Consider the following 25,775-nt stretch of genomic DNA (forward strand, 5'->3'; position numbering starts at 1 on the left):
ATAATACAAAAGCATCGGAATGGAGTTATGTAGGAACATTGTGAATATGACTAAGTATAATTGTTGTGCTGGGTCATGTCTGACTCTTTGCAGCCCCGTGGACTGTAGCCCACCAGGCACCTCAATCCGTGGAACTTTCCAGGCAAGAAGAATACCATGTCCTCCTCCAGGGGATCTTCCCAACCCAGGGATTGAACCTTTGTCTCCTGTACTGGCAGGCAAATTCTTTACCATGGAACCACCTGGGATGCCCCAAATAATACATACTTATCACAAAAAAATTTCATAAAATACGGAAAGAAGAAAAGTACCCATAATACTAGCACTCAGAAATAAACATGGTGTATAACCCAGGAATTGAACCTGCATCTCCCACATTGGCAGGTGGATTCTTTACCATTGAGCCACTAGGGATGTCCTTAATTTGAGCTAAATTCTTATAAATTAAGATATTAATTGTAGGGCTTCCCTTGTGGCTCAGCTGGTAGAGAATCTGCCTGCAATGCGGGGGACCTGGGCTTGATCCCTGGGTTGGGAAGATCCCCTGGAGAAAGGAAAGGCTACCCACTCCAGTATTCTGACCTGGACTGTATAACTCAGTCAAAAATAATAAATAAATAAAATTAAAAAAATATGTTAATTGCAGTTTCCTGAGAAACTATTAAGAAAAATAGAGATACATAGTAGAGAGAGGGAGAAAGGAAGGGAGGAAGGAAAGAAAACAGTGTACTAGAAAATGTCTTTATTATACAAAAGGCAGTAGTGGACGAATTGAGGAACATAAAATGATAGAGGCATAACAATTATAAACATATATGCACCTAACAAAAGAACCCCAAAATGTACCACACACAAATTAACAGAATTGAAGAGAGAAACACACTAGTGGGAGGCTTCACCCCACTTTCAATAAAGGATAGAACAACTAGAAAAAAATAACGAAATATATCTGAATAATGCTATAAACAAGCTACACCTAACAGACATACAAAATTCCTTACCAAACAACAGCTGAATTCACACCCTCTCCAAGGGCACATGAAACACTCTCAAGGATAAACCACAGGTTAGCTCACAAAACAAGCCTCAGTAAAGTTTTGAAGATTGGAATCATACAGAATATCTTCTACAAAAATGGAATGGAATCTGAAATCAGTTACAGAGAGAAATCTGGAAAATTCATGGATATGTGGAAATGAAAAAACATGCTCTTAACCAACCAGTGTTGATCACAAGATAAATTAGAAAATATTTTGAAACTAATAACATGAAAACACAACATAGCAATATTATGGGATGCAGCAGAAGCAGTGCTCACAGAGGAATTTATCACTATACATGCCAACTTTAAAAAAATACCTCCAATCAGTAATCTAACTTTACATATTAAGGAAATAGAAAAAGAAGTGCAAACTAAATTCTAAGCAGTTAACGAAGGAAATTAATAAAGACAAAGAAAATAGGGAATAGAGAAATAACAGAATGAAAGAAAGCAAAAGTTAGTTCTTTGTAAAGAGCAACAAAATTGACTTATCTTTATCTATCTGCATACGTGACTAATAAAGATGAGAGAAGAGACAAGAACCTAAAATCTGAAATCAAAGCAGGGACATTACTACCAACTTTACAGAAATAGACTTCCCTGGTGGCTCAGATGGTCTGCCTACAATGTGGGAGACCTGGGTTCAATCCCTGGGTCAGGATGATCTCCTGGAGAAGGAAATGGCAACCCACTCATATTCTTGCCTGGAAAAATGCATGGATGGACGAGCCTGATAGGCTACAGTCCATGGGGTCGCAAAGAGTTGGACACGACTGAGCGACTTCACTTTTCACTTTACAGAAATAAAAAAATGGTTATAAGGTAGAACTGAACAACTGTTAGATAACCTAAATGAAGTAGACAAATTCCTAGAAAAACAAATTGCCAAAACTGGTTCAAACAGAAATGGAAAACTTGAACAGACTTATAAAAATTAAATAGATTGACTCAGTATTCAGAAACACCTCAACAAAGACAATTCCAAGACCAGCAGAGGACTTCACTGGTTAATTCTGCCACCCAGTTAAAGAAGGATTAACACTAATCCTTCTCAAACTCTTTCCAGAGGCCAAAGATGCTATTGGATTCAGTGTGGTAGTATTTAGTTGAGGATTTTTGCATCTGTATTCATAATAACATTTTACAATTTTTTGTGATATCTTTGTCTAACTAGTTCTTATGTTGAACATCACTTGTATGCCAGGGTAAATCCCACTTGATCATGGCATATAATCTTTTTAATATGCAAAAATCGTCAACAAAAGACTACCATACTGAATTCAACAGCACATAAGAAAATCAGTTGATTAATACTCCACGTTAATAGAATGAAGAAGAAAAAAAAACACACATGATGCACAAAAAGCATTTGACAACTTTAAAAATCATAATAAAACAATCAAAAAACTAGGGATCTAGGGAACATGTCTCAATATTTATGGGCTTTTATGAATCCCACAGCTAACATTTTACTCGTTGAAAGACTGAAAGGTTTCTCCCATAAGATCAGGAACAAGACAAGGTTGCCCACTTTTATCACTTTTACTCAACATTTTACTGGTAGTTCTAGCCAAAACAATTAGGCAAAAACAGAAAGGGCATCCAAATTGGAAAGTAAAAAGTAAAGCTATTTGCTGGTGATGTGATCCTATATATAGAAAATGTTAAACACCCCAGAGCTACTAGAGTTGATAAACAAATTCAGCAAAGGTGCACTGTTCAAAATCAGTTGTATTTCTATACACCAGCAATGAACCATCAAAAAAAGGACACTTAAAAATCCATTTATGATGGCATCCAAAATAATAAAATACCTTGGAAAAAATTTAAGCAAGAATGGAAAGAGTTGTAAAGTTAAAACTAGGATACATTGCTGAAAGGAAGAATACTTAAATAAATTAAAAGACATCGCTTGTTTATGAATCAGAAGACACAATATTGTGAAGATGACAGTACTTACCAAAGATTCAGTAAAATCCCTATAAAATTCCAATGGCCCTTTTTCCAGATATGGAAAAGATGATCCTCAAATTCATGGAATTCCAAACTGTCCTGAAGAGTCAAAATATCAAAAAAGAAGAATTAAATTCGAGGAGTCATACTTCCAGATTTCAGAACTTATTACAAAGTTTCACTAACCAAAGTTTGTGGATCTGGCAAAAGTAGAGACATAGACACTAATGAAGTAAATAAAGCTGCTTATCTACGGCCAATTGGTTTTCACGAAAGGTGCTGATGTCATTCAATGAGGAAAGAAGAGTTTGTTCAATAAGTGGTGCTGGAACAACTGGTTATCCACATACACCAGGTATAAAAATTAATGACATAAACAGAAGAGCTAAAACTATAAAATGCTTAGAAGAAAACATAGGGGTAAATTTTCATGAAAGAAAATTTCTATAAAGAAAGCTGAGCATCAAAGAATGGATGCTTTTGAACTGTGGTGTTGGAGAAGACTCTTGAGAGTCCCTTGGACTGCAAGGAGATCCAACCAGTCCATCCTAAAGGAGATCAGTCCTGAGTTTTCATTGGAAGGACTGATGTTGAAGCTGAAACTCCAATACTTTGGCCACCTGATGCGAAGAGCTGACTCATTTGAAAAGACACTGATGCGGGGAAAGATTGAAGGCAGGAGGGGAAGGGCATGACAGAGGATGAGATGGTTGGAGGGCATCACTGACTTGATGGACATGGGTTTGGGTGGACTCCGGGAGTTGGTGATGGACAGGGAGGCCTGGCATGCTGAGGTTCATGGGGTTGCAAAGAGTTGGACACGACTGAGCAACTGACCTGAACTGAACTGAAATTTTCATGACATTGGATTTGGTAATGGAGTCTTATATATGATACCAAAAACATGAATAACAAAAGAAAACAGATAAATTGGATTTCATAACAACTTTTCTGCATCAAATGACATCAAGGAAGCCAAATGACAACCTATAGAAGAAAATACTGAAAATCTGATATCTGAATGAGTCTAGTATCCAGAATGTATAAAATGACATCTTAAAAATTGGTACAGGACTTAAATAGATATTTCTCCAAAGTAAATATGCAAAAGGTTCACAGGCACATGGAAAGATGCTCGACATCATTAGTTATTTGGAAAATGCAAAGCAAAACTATAACAAGATCCCACCATAATCCACTGAGTTGACCATAATATTAAAAATGGAGAATAACAAATGTTGACAGAGATGTGGAGAAATTGCAACCTTCAGGCATTGCTGATGGGGAATGTAAAATGGTGAGGCTGCTGTGAGAAAGTATCAGGGGGAGGTTCTCCAAAAAGTTAAACACAGAAATATGATTTAGCAACTCTATTCCTAGGTATATACCAAAAAGAATTAAAAACAGGTACTCAAACACTTGGACATGAATATTCATAGCAGCACTGTTCACAATAGCCAAAAGTTGGAAATGACCCAAATGTCCATCAACTGATGAATGGATAAACAAAATTTAATGATATATGCATTCAGTGGACTATTACTCATTGCAAAAATATGAATGAGGTGCTGAAACATACTACAATGTGGAAGGACTTTGAAAGCATTAATGCTAAGTGAAGGAAGTCAAACAAAACAGGTCACATACTGTAAGATTTCATTTATATGAAGTATCCAGAATAGAGACAAAGACTGGTGTTTGGCATGGGTTGGTCAGAGGGAAGGATGGGGAGCAGTTGCTTTAATTGATACGGGATTTTATTTTGGGGAAATGTAAGTTTTTTAGAACTACATAGAAGTTGTGGTCTTACAACACTGTAAATGTACTAAATTCTATTGAATTGTTGCCTTTATTTTTTTTCTATTTTTTTTTTAATTTATTTTTTTTTTAGTGTTTCCTTTATTTATTTATTTATTTATTTATTTTTTCAGTGGGTTTTGTCATACATTGACATGAATCAGCAATAGATTTACACGTATTCCCCATCCCGATCCCCCCTCCCACCTCCTGAATTGTTGCCTTTAAAATGGCTAATTTTATGTTATGTAAATTTCATCTCAATTTTTAAAAATGGGCAAAGGATTCGAATTGCCACTTCTCCAAGGAGGATATATAGTGACCACAGAAACAGCTGCCCAACATCATTAGTCTTTAAGACCTGTAATGAGATACTAGGATGACCATGGACTACCCTTGTGGCTCAGCTGGTAAAGAATCCACCTGCAATGCAGGAGACCTGGGTTCGATCCCTGGGTCGAGAAGATCCCCTGGAGAAGGGAAAGGCTACCCACTCCAGTATTCTTGGGCTTCCCTGGTGGCTCAGATGGTAAAGAATCCACCTGCAATGCGGGAGATCTCGGTTCGATCCCTGGGTTGGGAAGATCCCCTGGAGAAGGAATAGGCTACCCACTCCAGTATTCTGGTCTGGAGAATTCCATGGACGGTATAGACTCATGGGGTCACAAAGAGTCAGACATGACTGAGCGACTTTCACTTCACTTCACTTTAGGATGGCTATAATTTTTTTGGAGGAAAATAATGTGTGGCTGAGGATGTGGAGAAAGAAACCTTGACTCATTGTAAGTGGGAATCTAGAATGATTCAGATGCTGTGGAAAAGTTTGGTGATGTCCTCAAAAATGTGTATACTGAATTACCATATGACCTAGCAATTCCAGTCCTAAGTGTATACAAGAGACAACAGAAAACAGGTATTCAAAAAAAATATGTACATGTCAATGTATGACAAAAACCACTACAATATTGTAAAGTAATTAGCCTCCAACTAATAAAAATAAATGAAAAAAAAAAGAATTTTAAATGGAAAAAAAACGTACTTGAATGTTCATGGCAGCACTGTCCATAAATAGACAAAAAGTGAAAAAAACCCAGATGTCCATCATCTGATAAGTGGATAAACAAAAAGTAGTATAAACATACACTGGACTTTTCTATCATAAACAGGAATGAGGTACTGATAAATGCTGTGACCCTGAATACATGTTAAGTGAAAGAAGCCAGGTGCAAAAGGCCATGTGGTAGGAAATGTCCAGAACAGGCAGATCTGTAGTGACAAAAATTAGAGGAAAGAGAAAAACTGGGAATGTATTATTTTGCCAGGGCTTCTGTAAAAAATAGCACCAACTGAGTGGCTTAAACAACAGAAATTTATCAGTGTTTTTCTCACAGTTCTGGAGGCTGGAAGTGCCAAGATCAAGGTGCTGGCAGACCAGGTTTCTTTTGAGGTTTCTTCTTGGCTTCATAGCTCAGTTGGTAAAGAATCCACCTGCAATGCAGGAGACCCCAGTTCAATTCCTGGGTCGGGAAGATCCCATGGAGGAGGGCTAGGCTGCCCATTCCAGCATTCTTGGGCTTCCCTGGTGGCTCAGTTGGTAAAGAATCTGCCTGCATTGTGGGAGACCTGGGTTTGATCCCTGGGTTGGGAAGATCCCCTGGAGAAGGGAAAGGCTACCCCCTCCAGTACTCTGGCCTTTGCAAAGAGTCGGACACGACTGAGCAACCTTCACTTTCTTTCACTTTCACTTTCCTGGCTTGCAGATGGTTGCCTTCTCATTATGTCCTCACGTAGCCTTTTTCCCATACATGTGCATGCCTGTTACTTTGCATGTCCAAATTTCCTTCTCTTATAAGGGCACCGGTCAGACTGGACTTGGACCCAACCTTAACTGTCATTTTATTTTAATTACCTCTTCAAAGGCCCTTTCTCCAAATGCAGTCACCTTCTGAGGTACTGGGGCTTAAGGTTTCAACATTTGAATTTGCGTGGAGAGGGGGCACAATTCAGCCCATAACAGGGAGTGACTGCTTAACAGGTGTGGGCTTTCATTTTGGGGTGAAGAAACTATTATAGAATTAGGTTAACGGTAATGGTTGCACAATATCGTGAATGTACAAGTCCCTAAATCACACACTTTAAAATGGCTATAGTGGTGAATTTTATGTTCTCTGAATTTTACCTCCAAAAAACAGAGCTGGAGAGACCTGTAGATTTAAAGGTCTATCAATCATAATAATCCTAGAAGTAGAGTTTGGTGCTGAAAATCCCCCTCTACCCACTTCTATTTAACTTTGTGCCTGAAGTCTTAGTGCAATAAAGCAAGAAGTAAAAGGCATATGGATTGGAAAAGATAAATCAATCCCCATTTGCATAAAACATGGTTGTTTGCATAAAAAATCCCAAGGAATTTATAAAGAAATTCATAGAACTAATAAGTGATTTAAATGATAGCAACAGGATGTGGTGTCAACACACAAAGGGAATATTTATGCTAGCAATGGAAAATCAGAAACAAATTTTTAACACAGTACTACAAAAAATGAAACAGGTGTAAAAATTATCAAAATCTATCAAATCTACATGCTGAAGACCACAGAATGTTGATGAAAGATATAAAAAAAAAAAAAAACCTGGTTAAATGGAAAGACATACCATGTTTATGGACTAGAAGACTCAGCAGTTTAATAGTCAAGATTTCAGTTCTCAAAATAATCTATAGATTTAGAGAGCAATAGTCAAAAATTCAGCAAGAGTATTTTGTAGATACAAACTGATTCTAAAATTTATATGGAAAGGCAAAGAAAGTTGAAAACCTTCATTTTGAAAAGGAAGAATAAAGTTGGCGGAATCACACTACACAGTTTTAGGACTTATTATGAAATGATAATAAGACAGTGTAGTATCGGTTAAGGGATAAATACCTAGATTAGTGGAACAGAGTCATGTTCAGAAGTAGACCCCCACAAAGATTTTTGACAAAGCTGAAGAGCTATTTAGTAGAGAAAGGATAGCCTTGTCAACACGTGTTAGGACAGTTCGACTACCATATACAAAATAAACATCAATCTAAATCTCATACCAAACAAAAATTTAAAGGGATCATAGGTCCAAACTGAAAACAGTATGGAAGTTTTAGGGGAAAAGATAGAAAATCTATAGAATACTGGGCTTGCCAACAATTTCTTATTCTTGGAACTGAAAGCATTTTCCATGAACTCATTTGTAAGAGAAAAGCAAAGTCATAGATGTAGAAAACAAACTTTTGGTTACCAGGGGGAAAAAGGAGGATGCAGATAAATTGGGAGATTGGGATTGACATATATGTACTACTATATATGATGAATAATAAGGATCTACTATACAAAAAGTAAGATCATGGCATCTGGTCCCATCACTTCATGGCAAATAGATGGGCAAACAATGGAAACAGTGAGAGACTTTATTTTCTTGGGCTCCAAAATCACTGCAGATGGTGACTGCAGTGATGAAATTAAAAGACGCTTGCTCTTTGGAAGAAAAGCTATGACCAGCCTAGAGAGCGTATTAAAAAGCAGAGACATTACTTTGCCAACAAATGTCTGTCTAGTCAAAGCTATGGCTTTTCCAGTAGTCATGTATGAATGTGAGAGAGTTGGACCACAAAGAAAGCTGAGCACAGAGAAATTGATGCTTTTGAACTGTGGTGTTGGAGAAGACTCTTGTGAGTCCCTTGGACTGTAAGGAGATCCAACCAGTCCATCCTAAAGGAGATCAGTCCTGGGTGTTCATTGGAAGGACTGATGCTGAAGCTGAAACTCCAATACTTTGGCCCCTGATGTGAAGAACTGACTCATCTGAAAAGACACTGATGCTGGGAAAGATTGAAGGCAGGAGGAGAAGGGGATGACAGAGAAGATAGTTGGATGGCATCACCCAACTGGATGGACATGAGTTTGAGCAAGCTCTGGGAGTTGATGATGAACAGGGAAGCCTGGCGTGCTGCTGTTAATGGGGTTGCAAAGAGTTGGACATGAGTGAGCAACTGAACTGAAAAACTGAAATTGAATACAGCACAGGGAACTCTTCTCAATACTTTGTAATGACCTATATGGGAAAAGAATCTTAAAAAGAGTGGATATATATATTTAACTGATTCAGTTTGGTGTACATCTGAAACCAAAACAACATTGTAAATCAACTACAATAAAACTGTTAAAAAACATTTTCCATAAAAGAAATATGTGAACACGTCATCAAAATTAAAAACTACAGAATGAAAGAAACTAAAGATAATGAAAACAGTAGCTACAGTAGGAAAATATTTCAAATAATTTATCTGACAACAGACTTGTATCTAGAATATACAAAGAACTCCCAAAACTCAACAATAAAAAAGGAAACAACCCAATAAAAAATGGGCAGAAGATACGAGCAGATACTTCACCAAGAAGTACGTAAGAATGGCAAGTAAGCACATAAAAAGATTAACTGAACATCACTGTTCAGGAAAAGATACTGAGCTCCTTAAGTACTGGGGAAGTGAAGATTGAAACTGCAATGAGATACCCCTACATACCCATTAGAGTCATTAAAATAAAACTTATCAACAGTGCCAAATGCTGGCAGGGATGCAGACTAGAACTCTCATGATGCTGGTGGAAATGCACAATGGTATTGTCACTTTAGAAAACTCTTTGACAGTTTTGTATAAAGTTGAATGTATGCTTAATGTGTGACCCAGGAGTCCTACTCCATAGAGAACTGAACACAATTTCACACAAACCCTGTTTGCATATGTATATGTATGTATGTGTGTATATTTCTTAATTTATTCATAATTGCCACAAAGTGGAAGCAACCCAAATTCCTTCAATAGGTGAATTGATTATGAAAGCCTAAGACTTCCATTGAAGAACTAATCAGCAGTAAAAAGGAATGAGTTTAAAAGAAATTTACATTTAATTGCCTGCCTGGGGTCTTAGTTGTAGAATGCAGGATCTTTACTTACCGCATGTGGGATTTAGTTCCCTGACCAGGAATTGAACCCAGGCCCCCTGCATTGCAAGCTCGGAGTCTTAGCCACTGGACCACCAGGGAAGAGTCCCAGGAATGAACTTTTGATAACAAGCAACAACTTGGAAGAATTTCATGGTCTGAGTGAAAGAAGTGAGTCTCCAAAGGCTACCTACGGTGTGATTGCACTCATATGATAGTCTCATATCAAAATTAAGAAATTTAGAAATTAAGAAATTAAGAAAACTTATTCAGTCTACCAAAGTAGAGATTGAAAATGGTGATTAAGGATCTGTAATTTTAAAAGACAGCCAGTTTACATAGCTTTACAGCTGAATTCTAACTTTTGAAAGATGGATGGGTCTAATTCAATTTCTACATTATCATAGACAATATGGAAAGCTTAAAAGTTCCTCCATTTTTAAAACAGGTAGAATAATTTTAACACCAAAACCCAGTTTGAGATAACATAGAAGAAAACTATTGACCCATCTCATATATAGATGTCAAACTTCAGGAAAAAAAATCAGTAAATATAACTGTATTAGGGAACAATCCACAATGAACAAGTTCAGTTTAATCCACAGATATAAAGTCCATTCAGCTTCAGGAAATTTCAAGGTAATTCAGGATGTTATATAATTCTTCACATCAACAAACTAAAGCAGAAAAAGCATATGGTTAGATCAATAGATACTGGGGAGACATCTGCTAAAAGTCATGCTAATGGAAACTTACCAGGTACTTGTAACAACTCTGTTCCCCTTTTACTAATGAGGATATGACCTCCAAGGTTAAGAAACTTGCTTGGCGTCACAAGGCTGGTGTACAGGGCCATTTTCAATGTCAAATGTTAATTTTTTGGAACTTTTTAAAAAATACTCATTTGGTTGCATGTGTCTTAGTTGAGGCATGTCTTAGTTGAGGCTTGCAGGCTTAGTTGCCTGGTGGCATGTGCGATCCTAGGTGCCTCGTTAGTACAGTAGGGAAGAAAACCTATGACCAACCCAGACAGCGAATTAAAAAGCGAAGACATTGCTTTGTTGACAAAGGTCCGTCTAGTCAAAGCTATGGTTTTTCCGGTAGTCACGTATGGATGTGAGAGTTGGACCACAAAGAAAGCTGAGTGCCAAAGAATTGATGCTTTTGAACTGTGGTGTTGGAGAAGACTCTTGAGAGTCCCTTGGACTGCAAGGAGATCCAACCAGTCCATCCTAAAGGAAATCAACCCTGAACATTCACTGGAAGGACTGAGGCTGAAGCTGAAACTCCAATACTTTGGCCACCTGATGCCAAGAGTCAACTCATTAGAAAAGATCCTGATGCTGGGAAAGATTGAAGGCAGAAGGAGAAGGAGAAGACAAAGGATGAGATGGTTGGATGGCATCACTGACTTGATGGATGTGAATTTGCACAAATGCTGGGAGATGGTGAAGGACTGTGAAGCCTGGTTTGTTGCAGTCCCTGGGGTTGCAAAGAGTTGGACACGACTGAACAATAACTATGTGTGATCTTAGTTCCCTGACCGGGAATGGAACCTGTGCCCCCTGCAGTGGAAGGTGGATTCTTAACTACCAGACTGCCAAGGAAGTCCCTCAAACATTAATTTTTACCAGTCTGACAGATGAGTTAACAGTATGCCACCTGTAAATTGGTTTTAGTGAGAGCGCCTATCTCCTGTTTGGCAGTTCTGAGTTGCCCATTCATATTCTTTACTTTTCTATATAGAGTTATTTGTTCTTTCTTCCTGCTGATTTGCATGATTTCTTTACATGTTCTAGAAATTTCATCTTTTTGTCTGTCACATATGTTGCAAATATTTACTCCCAAGCTGACTTCGTTTATTGTGTCATGTGTCAGGCGAAAGCTTTAAAACAATGAATCACTGTTATCCTTCATTTTATTTATGCTTTTTGCTTTTCTTCTTTCAAAGACCTTTCTTTTCTTCATGATGATAAATAATAGTTTTATGTATTTTCTTCTTATTTTATAAGAACCTATGTTATGCATTTAGAACCTATATTATGGACCTATAGATTTGAATAGCAGAGTTGGGTGGCAAACAGCATTCTTTCTGACTTTAATGGGAATACTTCTGATGTTCCACCATTAAGTATGAGTTTGTTATGATTATGTGGTAGACACCCTCTATTCCTTTATTAAATTAAGGAAGTTTCTAATTCTAGTTTACTGAGAATTTTTAATCATAATTGTCTCGAGTGTTATCAAATGCCTGTTTGTCATTTCCTAAGATGATAATGTGGTTGTTTCCCTTTAAAGTTAGTAAAGGTAACGATTTACATTGAAAGCTTTTAAAATGGTGAACTGTTGTTACATTCCTGAGATAAACTCTACTTTGCCATGATATATTGTTCTTTTAACAAAGTAGATTCTAGTTGCTAATATTTGGTTTAAGATTGTTACATCTGTGTTCATATGTGAGATTAGTGTGCAGTGTTCTTGTCTTGGACTTCTCTTGTCTGGTTTTGGTATCAGGATTATTAGTTTATAAAATAAGTTGGATTTTTTTCTCTTGTTTGGAAAGATGGTATAGCATAATAATTAAGAACATGGCTCTATAGTCAGATGCTTTGGGTGGAATCTTGATTTTCTGCTATCTTGATGTCTAACACTATAGGTTACTTTCACCTATTTTTGAACCATATGTAAATAGAGCCATATAATATGTACTCTTTTGGGTCTAGTTTCTGTCAATCAGTATTATGTTTGTGAGGTTCATCCATGTGGTTACATGAAGCAACATTTTAGTAATTCTCATTGCTGTGTAGTGTTCCACTGTCTGAATATACCATACTTTGTTTATTTATTCTTTTATTGAGAGATAATTTCAGGTTTTAAAAGGCTTTTACAAATTACGCTGCTATGAATATTCTAACAGATGTACATTTGTTAGATATTTCTGTTAGGTACATATCTAGGAGTGGAATGCATATGTATATATGTATATATTCAGCTTTAGTAGATAATGCAGCAGTTTTCCCAAAGCGTCTTTATTGTTTTTCACTCCTAACACCAATGTTGGAGAGTTGCTTCCTGCACATTCCTGCTAATACTCAGTAACATCTGTCTTGTTCATTTTTGCCATTCTGGTAGAGTATTGCACTGTGGCTTTATTTTGCATTTTGTGGTCACTCGTAAAGTTGAAAACTTTTTCTTTTTCTTTTTTTTTTTAGTTCTAGCATGTTTTTATTATATGAACAGCATCTGTCTTACACACATATGTGGGTTTCCCTGGTGGCTCAGCTGGTAAAGAATCCGCCTGCAATGCAGGAGACCTGGGTTCGATCCCTGGGTTAGGAAGATCCCCTGGAGAAGGGAACAGCTACCCACTCCAGTATTCCAGCCTGGAGGATTCCATAAAATACAGTCCACGGGGTCACAAAGGGTCGAATATGATTGAGTGACTTTCACTACACACATATATAGTCCTTGAATTAAACTCTGTGTTCACATCTCCCAAATAGATCAAGCCCTATGTTCCTAACCCCAAAATTAAAGTCAAATAATCAGGATGTTTTTATTCAGGTCCATAACATGTGGTAACAATTTATTAGGTTGTGTTAGTTAAAATTACACTTGGTTGAGAACCAAGTAAATTTTTTAAAAAATAATGCCTTTAGCAAAGTTAAAGTTTAAATCTCCATCATGGGAAAAAAAAGTAAACAAGTTGACTGTTATTAGATAAATGTGTACTCACTCAGTCGTGTCTGACTCTTTGTGACCCCATGGACTACACAGCCTGCAAGGCTCCTCTGTCCATAGGATTTCCCAGGCAAGAATACTGGAGTGGGTTGCCATTTCCTTCTCCAGGGGATCCTCCTGACCCAGGGATCGAACCCGTGTCTCCTTTGTCTCCTGCACTGGTAGGCAGATTCTTTACCACTGAGCCACCTGGGAAGCCTGAAATATGAATTAAATATCCGCGCAGTCAAGGAATAGACATATCCAACACTTCTGAAGTTTCCTTCTGTTGTTTTTGTTTTGTTTCATTTAATTTTGTTTTCGTGGTAAGAAGACAACATGAGAGTTACCCTCAACAAAATTTGAAATCTGCAATACTGTATGTCCACTGAATAACTACGCCTCTTTCCCCTACCCACATCCACTGGCAACAAGTATTGTATGCTATGCTTAGACTATCTTAGATTCCTTATATAAGTGGAATCGTGAAGTATCTGGCTTTCTGTGATGGCCTGTTTAGTTAGGTACAATGTCCTCCAGATTCATCCATGTTGTTGCAAATTGTAGGATTTCCTTGTTTTTTTTAATATTGAATGATATTCCTTACACACACACACACACACACATATATATATTACACTTTATAATATGTATGCATATAACAGTTTTATCCATTCATTTAGAGAAAACTTGCGTTGTCTCCATATCTTGTTTATTGTGAGTAATGCTGCAATGATCATGACAGTCCAGATATCTCTGAGATCCTGGTTTCATTTCCTTTGTATATATGCCTAGGAGTGGAGTTGCTGGATCATATGGTAGCTCTGTTGTTAGTTTTTTGAGAAACCTCCATACTGTTTTTCCCAACAACGGTGCACAAGGGTTTATTCCAATTTCTCCAACTCACTGCCAACACTTATCTTTTTTAATATTAGTCATCCTAACAGGTGTGAGGCGATATCTTGTAGTTTTCATTTGCATTCCCTGATGAATAGATAAATTGGTTACCTTATACCTGGTGGACATTTGTATGTCTGGAGTTTTCTGTCCAAGTCCTTTGTCCATTTTTAATTGGATGTGTATGTGTGCTCAGACGCCTAGTTGTGTCTCTTGGAGACCCCACGGACTATGGCCTTCCAGGCTCCTCTGTCCATGGGATTCTCCAGGCAAGAATACTGGAGTGGGTTGCCATTTCCTTCTCCAGGAGATTTTCCCGACCCAGGGATCAAACCCACACCTCCTACATTGGCAGGTGGGTTCTTTACCACTGAGTCAACTGGGAAGTTAATTGCATGACTTTTATTTTTCCTTTAAAGTTGTAGGAGTTCATTTTTTTTTAGTTTTTATTAGAGTATAGTTGACTTAAGTATTATGTTAGTTTCTGCTGTATAGCAAATTGAGTCAGTTATACATATACATATATCCACTCCTTTTTAGATTCTTTTCCCATACTGTGTGGCTTATTACAGAGTATTCAGTAGAGTTCCCTGTGGTATACAGTAGGTGCTTATTGATTATGTATTTTATACATAATAGTGTGTATGTGTCAATTCCAATCTCCCAACTTATTCCCCCCCACCACCCACTTTCCCCCTGGTAATCGTAGGTTTGTTTTCTACATCTGTGACTCTATTTCTGTTTAGGAATTCCTTATATATTTTGGGTATTAACTCTTTAGGAGATATGTGGCTTGCAAATATTTTTTTTTAAATTTTATTGCAAGATATTTACTTTACATGTTGGGCTGGTTTCACTTTCAAATATTTGATGCCAGTTCTTAATTTTATTTTTTTTTTCAGTTCTTAATTTTAATACATATCATTTCCTCCCCGCCCCCCCCCCCTCCACTTTGGAGCTCTTTCTCCTACCTGAAGTTCATTCGGATGTTCTACTTTTTACCTCAAAGTTTTATTTTTTCACCTTTCACATTTAGATCTATAATAACACCTGGATTTGATTTTTGTGTATGGTCTGAAGCTGGGGGCAAGATCAATTTTTTTTTTCACATCACGTCCAGTTAGAATCGTTTATTGAAAAGACCATTTCTCTGACATCAGTCATGCATTCATTTATGTGTTCATGTTACTGAATTCTTGGTTCTATTTGTCTCTCCTTGTACCAGTACTACACTGTCTTGATTACTGTAGCTTTACAACAGGTCTTGCATTTGATAATATATGAATTGTCCAGCTGTGTACTTTTAAATGTTGCCTCAACTATTCGTAGTCCTTTGCATTTCTACATAAATTGCAGAATTTAGCTTCTCAATATCCCCAGGAAAAAGACCTGCTGGGATGCTGATTAAAATTGCCTAAGTATATATAGCTCAATTCAGGGAAACCTGACATTTTTGAAGTGAGGTCTTCCACTCCATGAGCATGTTATATCCCTCCTTTTGTGTGGCTCTTCAGTTCCTCTCAGTAATATGCTATAATTTTCAGTGTAGAGGCCCTTGGTTGGATGTATTGCACATCCTTTGTTGGATGTATTCCTAGCTATTTGATGCTTGTTTTAAAAATACTGTAAAGCTATCATAAATGGCATCATATTAAAAAGTTAATTTCCTACTTTTTGGCTAGTATATATGAATTCAGTGGATTTTTGTAAGTTGGTCTTGTGCCCAGTGACCAACTTAAATTTACTTATTAATTCTAATGTGTACAGCTCAGTCATGTCCAACTCTTTGCAACCCCATGGGCTGTAGCCCACTAGGCTCCCTCTGTCTATAGGATTTTCCAGGCAAGAATACTGAAGTGGGTTGCCATTTCCTTCTCCAGGGGATTTTCCCAACACAGGGATCGAACCCAAGTCTCCTGTATCTTCTGCATTAGCAGGTAGCTTCTTTACCACTGGCACCACCTGGGAAGCCTTTTGTATAATTTTCTACACACACAATCAGATCATTTGTGAATAATCACAATTTTCTTTCTTCCTTATCTATATGCCTTTTATTTATTTTTTATTGCCTTAATAAATTTGCTAGGGCTTTCAGGGATACTATTAGGCAGCCGTGTTTACTCTCACATTCAGGGAAACAGGTTTTAATAATTTACCAGTAAGTGTGATGCTTGCTGTAGATTTTCGACAGATACTCATTATCTGTTTAAGAGAATTCTTCTCTTAGCTATACCGTGAAAGTGAAAGTCACTCAGTCATCTCCGACGCTTTGTGACCCCATGGACTGTATAGTCTATGGAACTCTCCAGGCCAGAATACTGGAGTGGGTAGCTGTTCCCTTCTCCAGCAGATCTTCCCAACCCAGGGATCGAACCCAGGTCTCCTGCATTGCAGGTGGATTCTTTACCAGCTTGAGCCACAAGGGAAGCCCCCAATATACCTTAGCTATATTTTATTTTATCATTGTAATAGTTGTATGTGCTGGAACAGGCTACATCAGACTGGAATTTCTCTTGATTAATCAACTCATCCCTTCTGAGGGTGTAGATTTTTCCCTCGCTGTTTAAATTATATTTATTTAATTTTGGCTGCACTGGGGATTGTGCTTTGTCTCATTGCGGCAAGCAGGGGCTACTCTCTGAATGCAGTGTGCGTGGTTTCTCTCGTTGCAGAGCAGGGGTTCTAGGCTCTCAGGCTTCAGTATTTGCAAGACATGGGCTCAGCAATTGCAGCTCTAGACTCTAGAGCACAAGGCTCCATAGTTATGGCATGCAGGCTTAGTTGCTCCACGGCACGTGGCATCTTGAGGGGGTGACTGTCAACCTCAAGGTCTTCCCTGTAGCTGAAACGGTAAAGAATCTGCCTGTGATGCAGGAGACCCAGGTTCAATCCCTGGGTCAGGAAGATCCCCTGGAGGAGGGAACGGCCACCCACTCCAGTATTCTGGCCTGGAGAATCCCATGGACACAGAGGAGCCTGGCAGGCTACAGTCTGTGGGCTCGCAAAGAGTCGGACACGACCAAGTGACTAACCCTATGTGGGATCTTCCTGAATCAGGGATCAAACTTGTGTGTCCTGCATTGGCAGGTGGAGTCTTCACCGCTGAGCCACTAGCAAAGCCCTTCCTCACTATTTAAATCTCTTTGTTTTTTTTTCCCCCCAGGTTTTCTCTGAGTCAATAATGGTAATTTGTATTTCCTAGAAAATTGTCCATTTCATCTAACTTTTCCATTTTCTTGGCTTGAGGAAATATACATATTTTTAAAATATTTTTATTTAAATATTTTATTATTTGTTTTTATTAAATAAGCATTTAATAAAAAACACTTATTTTTTATTTTTTCCATTTATTTTTATTAGTTGGAGGCTAATTACATTTATTTTTTAAACGTTTCATTTTCTTTGTAGCATTTATCACTGTGCTGTGCTGTGCTAAGTCACTTCAGTCATGTCTGACTCTTTGCGACCCCATGAACTATAGCCCGCCAGGCTCCTCTGTCCATGGGATTCTCCAGGCAAGAACACTGGAGTGGATTGTCATGCCCTCCTCCAGGGGATCTACCCAACCCAGGGATGGAACCCAGGTCTTCTGCACTGTGGGTGATTTCTTTACTGTCTGAGCCAACTAATTTAATTTTTCATTATTTATGGTCTCTCCACTAGACTGTTGTCTCTGACTGTGGGGCCTATGTCAGGGCCTGCCACACAGTGGCCATTCAGTAAATATTTCTTGGGTGAATGATTGTGTGAGCTTTCTTTTAAGTATGTCCCCTTTTCCATTGCTAATGCTGTTTACTTGCTGTTGTCTTGATATACTGTTTGCAGAGGCTTATCTATTTTGTTGGTCTTTTCAAAGGCCCAGCATTAGGTTCTCTTGATCAACTCAATTTCTTCTTTTTTTAAAAAATATTCTGTTTTTCTCTTTAGTAATTTCTTCATTTTATTTTCTGGATGTTTTATTATTGCTGTGGTGTTCTTCTTATTTTTATCTTATTCTAAATTCTTGAGGTGAAAACTAAGTTTATTTTCTGTCTCCCTTGGTTTCTGATAAATACCTTTAAGGCCATAAATTTTCTTCCTCACTTGTCTCCATTACATAGGTTTTGTTGTATAGTAGTTCCAGTGAGGTTTTTTAACTTCTAACTCATTTTGTTCTCTGGTTTTATTTCCTTTTCAACTTGAGAGTTATTTAGAAATACATTTAAAAATTTCCATATGTATGGATCTGCACTGGAGTTTGAGGGGATATTTTTTCTTCTTATGTTAATTTTTAACACTACGTGATGGTAACTGTCGCCTGTGTGATATCAGCTTTATGGAAGTTTTTTGGTATTTCCTTTGTTACCTAGAACAGGGATCCACAAAATACAGCTTGCAGGCCACATGGGCCTGGTGCCTATTTTGGAAATCAAGTTTTCTTGGAATACAGCCATGCCCATTTGTTTACATACTACCTATGACTTGTTGCGTGCTGTGGCCCATGGAGTCGTGAAGAGTCAGACACGACTGAGCTACTGAACTGATGACTAGTTTCCAGTTAACAACTAGAAAGCTGAATGGTTGTAACAGAGACCTTGGGGCCCACACAGCTTAAAAAATTTACTATTTGGCCTGTTCATGAAAAGGTTGTTGCCTGACTTAAAACATGATCGACTTTCATAACTTTTTCATATGAATTGAAATATATGTGTATTGTCTCGAGTTCAAGTCCCTTATAGCCTTGTATGACTGTGTGTGTGTGAGTTTATTCCTGTACTTGGGATTCCCTGGTGGCTCAGATGGTAAAGCATCTGCCCACAATGCTGGGGACCCAGGTTCGATCCCTGGGTCAGGAAGATCCCCTGGAGAAGGAAATGGCAACCCACTCCAGTACCCTTGCCTAGAAAATTCCATGGATGGAGGAGCCTGGTGGGCTACAGTCCATGGGATTGCAAAGAGTTGGACACAACTGAGCGACTTCACTTTATTCCTATACTTTATTCTGTTCCATTGGTCTATTGTCTGTTTCTTATGCCAGTACCATAGTGTTCTGATTACTGTCGCTGTTATACAGATCCTTATTTCCTTCCTCATTGAGAGAGATGTATATTAACCTCCCATTGTAACTAAATTTGTTTACTTCCTATAGTTTAATCATGGTTAGCTTTATGTGGGCTTCCCTCATGGCTCAGCTGGTAAAGAATCTGCCTGCAATGCAGGAGACCTGGGTTCAATCCCTGGTTGGGGAGGATCACTTGGAGAAGGGCACGGCTACCCACTCCAGTATTCTAGCCTGGAGAATCCCATGGACAGAGGAGCCTGGCGGGCTACATACAGTCCACGGGGTCACAAACAATCAGACACGACTGAGCGACTAACACACTAACTTTGTGTATTCTGAAGCTGTATTGTTAGTGCATAAAGAATGGATAAAGGTTCATAACTTTTTATATTTTTTTTCCTAAACTATGAAGTGTCTCTCTTTGTCCCATCTATTTATGCATATATTTAAATATGCCTTCTTTCTTTGTAAAGAATATTATTATTTGATTACTGTAGCTGTTACACAGTAATAGTTGAACCTCTTAGGATGAGGTTGAACCTCCTAGGATGAGGTTCAACTATATATATTAGGAAAAATAATAAGTAAAATTAAAGAAGAAAGATTCTTGCTTGGGTAGAAGAAGTCTAGAGATAGGTGTTCCAGGACTCTGCGATATTATCAGACTCCTACCTTCTGCTTCACCATCTTGGTGTATGGTTTCCATCCTAAGGTCCCCTCGTGGTCCTCGAGACTTCTGGAGCTCCAGCCAGCACATCTCCATTGAGGGACAGAAGGAGGAGGAAAGGTAGGAGGACAAAAAGGATCTGGGCCCAGGTCTGCCGGTTTCTAATAAGTGACCCTCCCAGACAGCCCCAGAAAACAATTCCATTTTCATCTCCTTGGCAGAATTTAGTCAGGTCCCCACGCCTGATCTCCCAGGGGGGCCTGTCAAGATACCTCTGTCCTGGCTGAAACTTGGCCTTCTGTTACCAAGGAGATTTTAATTGGTGCAGCCAGCGATCTCTGCCACTCCCTGTTTGTTTTCATGTTGCAGTTCTTGTCAGTATCCTTTCCTGTTATAACTTTTTTTTCCATCCCTTTATTCTCAACCTTTCTCAGTTATTTTGCTTTGGGTATGTCTCTTGTAAATAGAATGTAGCAAGATCTTGAGCTATTTGCTTTTAAGCAATCAGAACATCTGTCTATTTTTAGGTGAATGCAATGCATTCATTTATTATCATTGCTGATACATGTGGCAGTATGACTACCATTATTCTTTCTGCATTCTTTTTGTCATACATCCTGCTTAATTCTTTTTACCTTTCCTTCTCTCTGTTACTCTGATGGAGTTTTCCATTACCTGCTTTTTTCTCAGTTTTAGAAATTGTCCTTACTGTTTTCATTCTTTTAGTCATTACTCTTCATGTTTTACAACATTGTTTTGAAATAATTGCAGATTTACAGAAAGTTGCAAGACTAGTACAAAGGATTCCTATGTACCTTTTACCCAGATCCCTCAAATGTCAGAATTTTATCATATTTCCATTATTTTTTTTCTTTATACCAATGCATTATTTTTCCTGATCCATTTGAAAATAAGAATATAGGCCAGTTATTCTGGGAAAATGTCCTTTGTTTTAGATTTGTTTATGTTTTACCATAATTAGATGGAGATTATGCAGTTTTGGCAATAACACCACAAAAGTAATATTGTGTTCTTAGTGATTTGTTTTAGGAGGCACATGATATCAATTTGTCCCATCATATGTGACTGGAGTTTTGCATGTGCTTAATGAAATGTCTGTGAGGTTTTCCACTGTAAATTTTTACCATTGAAATTAGTAAGTATCTTGTGGGGAGTTTTAGCATTCATTAAATGAGTCTTTCCCAATTATTTATTACTAAAATAGTTATTAAAGGCAATGGTCAAAAATAAAAATAAAAAATAAAGGCAATGGTCTAATTCCATCATTCCACCTACATTTACTAGTTAGCATTCCACTGCAGGGAAGGACTTGTCCTTCTTGCTATTTGTTTACTTATTTACGTTAGTGTGGACACCTGGATTCTTATTTTACTAATAGATTTTAACCCATTATTGTCACTAGCTATTTTGAGACACACATTGTTTCAGAATTGGCCATTGGAAGCCCCTCCTATGTTCTCTTGACATGTTCCCACTATTCTTTGAGTACTACCTGATATTCTAACACAAGAAGATGTTGTGGCTTCATCTCCTCCTTTTCCTGCATTCAGTCCTAGATTTAGCATTTCTCCAAGGAACCCTGGTTCCTTTTATTTTTAAGCAGTTTTATTGAGTTATAATTGACATAAACTACACATGTTTAAAGTATACAATTTGATAAGTTTTGTCATATACACACCTATACACACCATCACCACAATCAAGACGATGGACACATCTATCACCCTTCAAGTTTTCTTTATGCCCCTTTGTAATTCCTCCCTCTTGCCATTTCATGTCCCTCCCCAAACCCCAGGAAACCCTGGTTTGCTGTCACTAAAGATTACTCTGCATTTTCTAGCAATATGCATATAAGTAGAGGCTCAGCAGTAGAGAATCCATCTGCAATGCAGGAGATGCAGGAGACATGGGTTTGATCCCTGGGTCAAGAAGATCCCCTGGAGGAGGAAATGGCAACCCACTCTAATATTCTTCCCTGGGAAATCCCATAAACATAGGAGTCTGGCAGGCTACAGTCCATGGGATCACAGAGTTGGACACGACTGAGTGACTGAGCATGCACACACACACACAGAATATGTACTGTTTGTTTCCTTTCAAACAACAGAATTATTTTGAAATTCATCCATGTTATAGGATATATCAATAGTTCATTATTTTCATTATAGAACAGTATTAAATCGTACAGCTAATACCACAGTTTCTTTATCCATTCACCTGTTGATAGACATTTGAGTTACTTGCAGTTTTTGTCTATTACAAATTAAGCTGCTTTGAACATTAGTGTGCAAATCTTTGTATGGACATATACTGTCTCTTCCCCTGTGAAATACCTAGGAGCAGACTGGCTGAAACATATGGTAGGTGTATATTTAACTTTTTCAGAAATTACCAGGCTGTTTTCTAAAATAGCCTGCTGGGATTTTTTTATTGGGATGATATTGACTCTGTTGATCATTTTGAAGAGAATAGATATCTTAAAGATACTGAGTTTTCCAATCCATAAACATGGACTTTTATTTAGGTCGTGAATTCTCTCAACAATTTATTGTCATTTTCAGTGTACAGGTCTTGCATATCTTTTGTCAGACTTATCCCCACATATTATATGTTTTTATCATACTGTTTTAATTTCATTTCCTACTGTTCTTTGCTGCTATACAAAATACATTTGATTTTTGTATATTGATTGTATCCTACAACTTGGCTACATTCACTTGTTAATTTTAGTAACTTTTTCTGAAGAGTATGTTGGATTGCCTGTTAATACACAGATCATCATCTGTGATTAAAGGCAGTTTTACTACTTTCTTTCCAATCTGGATGTTTATTTTTCTCAGCTTACTGCATTCAGTGAGAGCTCTAATAAACTGCTGAATACAGTTTAAAGACAGTGAGAGTAGTCATGGTAGCCTTCTTCTTGATCTTTGGAGAAATCAGTGTCTCAGCATTAAGTATGATGTTGTTCGTAGAAGGCAATGGCACCCCACTCCAGTACTCTTGCCTGGAAAATCCCATGGACAGAGGAGCCTGGTAGGCTACAGTCCATGGGGTTGCAAAGAGTTGGACACGACTGAGGGACTTCATTTTCACTTTCACTCTTAGATATTACACCAAGAGCACAGGTTACAAAAGGAAAAACAGACGAATGCACTACATAAACCTTAAAAGCTTTTGATCATCAAAGGAAATAATTGAAAAGGCAACCTACAGAATGGGAGAAAATATTTTCAAATCCTATATCTGATAAGAGGTTGATATCCAGAATATATAGGGAATTCCTACAACTGAATGACAAAATAACTTAATTTAAACATGGGCAAAGGACTTAAGTAGACATTTTTCCAAAGACGATATACAAATGGCCAACAAACCTGAAAAGAGGTCAACATCACTAATCATTAAAAAATGCAAATCAAAACCACTGTGAGACATTACTTCACATGCACTAGGATGCCTATAAAAACACAGCAAAGAACAGATGTGTGGTGAGGATGTGAAGAAGTTGAAACCCTTGTGCTGTGTTGGTGGGAATGTAAAATGGTGTAGTCAGTATGGAAAAGAATACAGAAGGTCCTCAAAAAAAATTGCTATGTGTATGACCAGCAATGTCACTTGTGTATATCCAACAGCATTGAAAACAGAATCTCAAAGAGATATTTGCACACCCACGTTCATTACAGCATTATTCAAAATAGCCAAGACTATGGCTCAGATCATGAGTTCCTTATTGAAAAATTCAGACTTAAATTGAAGAAAGTAGGAAAAACCACTAGGCCATTCAGGTATAACCTAAATCAAATTCTTTTGATTATGCAGTGGAACTGAAAAATAGATTCAAGGGATTAGACGTGGTAGAGTGCCTGAAGAACTATGGACAGAGGTTTGTAACACTGTAGAGGAGGCAGTGATCAAAACCATCCCAAAGAAAAAGAAACGCAACAAGGCTGGTGGTCTGAGGAGGCCTTACAAATAGCTGAGAAAAGAAGAGAGGCAAAAGGCAAAGGAGAAAAGGAAATATATACCATCTAAATGCAGAGTTCCAAAGAATAGCAAGGAGAGATAAGAACACCGTCTTCAGTGATCACTGCAAGGGAATAGAGGAAAAAAATAAAATGGGAAAGATCAGAGATATCTTAAAGAAAATTAGAGATTCCAAGGGAACATTGCATGCAAAGATTGGCACAATAAGGGACAGAAATGGCAAGGACCTAATAAAAGCAGAAGATATTAAGAAGAGGTGGCAAGAATACACAGAAGAAATGTACAAAAAAGATGTTAATGACCCAGATAACCACGATGGTGTGATCACTCACCTCGAGCTACACATCCTGGAATGTGAAGTCAAGTGGGCCTTAAGAAGCATCACTAGGAACAAAGCTAGTGGAGGTGATGGAACTCCAGCTGAGCTTTTTCAAATTCTAAAAGATGATGCTGTTAAAGTGCTGCACTCAATATGTCAGAAAATTTGGAACACTCAGTAGTGGCCAGAGGACTGGAAAAGGTTAGTTTTCATTCCAATTCCAAAGAAGGGCAATGCCAAAGAATGCTCAAACTACCACACAATTGCACTCATTTCAGATGCTAGCAAGGTCATGCTGAAAATCCTTCAAGCTAGGCTTGAACTGCATGTGAACTGATAACTTCCAGATGTACAAGCTGGATTTAGAAAAGGCAGAAGAACTAGAGATCAAATTTCCAACATCCATTGGATCATAGAAAAAGCAAGGGAATTCCAGAAAAGCATCTACTCTAGTTCATTGACTACATGAAAGGCTTTGACTGTCTGGATCACAACAAACTGTGGAAAATTCTTAGAGAGATGGGAATACCATACCACCTTGCTTGTTTCCTGAGAAACCTGTATGCAGGTCAAGAAACAACAGTTAGAACTGAACATGGAACAACAGACTGGTTCCAAATTGGGAAAGGAGTACATCATGGCTGTATACCTTCACCCTGCTTATTTAACTTATATGCAGAGTACATCATGTGAAATGCCAGGCTGGGTGAAGCACAAGCTGGAATCAAGACTGCCAGGAGAAATACCAATAACCTCAGATATGCAGATGACACCACCCTTATGGCAGAAAGTGAAGAATAACTAAAGAGCCTTGAGATGAAGGTGAAAGAGGAGAGTGAAAAATCTAGCTTAAAACTCAACATTCAGAAAACTAAGATCATGGCATCCAGTGGCATACTTTATGGCAAATTGTTGGAGAAAAAATGGAAACAGTGAGACAGACCATATTTTCGTGGGCTCCAAAATCACTGCAGATGGTGACTGCAGCCATGAAATTAAAAGATGCATGTTCCTTGGAAGAAAAGCAATGACAAACCTAGACAGCATATTAAAAAGCAGAGACATCACTTTGCCCATAGAGGTCCAAATAGTCAAAGGTATGTTTTTTCCAGTAGTCATGTATGGATGTGAGAGTTGGACCATAAAGAAGTCTGAGCGCTGACAAATTGCTGCTTTAGAACTGTGTTGTTGGAGAAGACTCTTGAGAGTCCCTTGAAGAGCAAGGAGATCAAACCAATCAATACTAAAGGAAATCAATCCTGAATATTCATTGGAAGAACTGAAGTTGAAGCTCTAATACTTTAGCCACCTGATGCAAAGAGCCAGTTCATTGGAAAAGACCCTGATGCTGGGAAAGATT

The 25,775-nt window shown here is 37.9% G+C and overlaps 1 protein-coding gene across 3 annotated transcripts in view; it reads left to right on the forward strand.

Moving 5' to 3' along the window:
* BRCC3 (BRCA1/BRCA2-containing complex subunit 3) overlaps window positions 1-25,775 on the forward strand; it is a 61,704-nt gene that overhangs the window by 23,334 nt on the left and 12,595 nt on the right. For 2 of the 3 annotated variants that reach the window (XM_043457639.1, XM_043457640.1), the window contains one exon: window positions 20,137-20,211. The exons of the other annotated variant lie outside the window; for it this stretch is intronic. In XM_043457639.1, the coding sequence (XP_043313574.1) occupies window positions 20,137-20,211 (75 nt within the window). The remainder of the gene's footprint in view (window positions 1-20,136; window positions 20,212-25,775) is intronic. 3 annotated transcript variants of the gene reach the window in all.

The sequence above is a fragment of the Cervus canadensis genome, chromosome X, assembly GCF_019320065.1.
Source record: "Cervus canadensis isolate Bull #8, Minnesota chromosome X, ASM1932006v1, whole genome shotgun sequence".
Taxonomy (NCBI): Eukaryota; Metazoa; Chordata; class Mammalia; order Artiodactyla; family Cervidae; genus Cervus; species Cervus canadensis.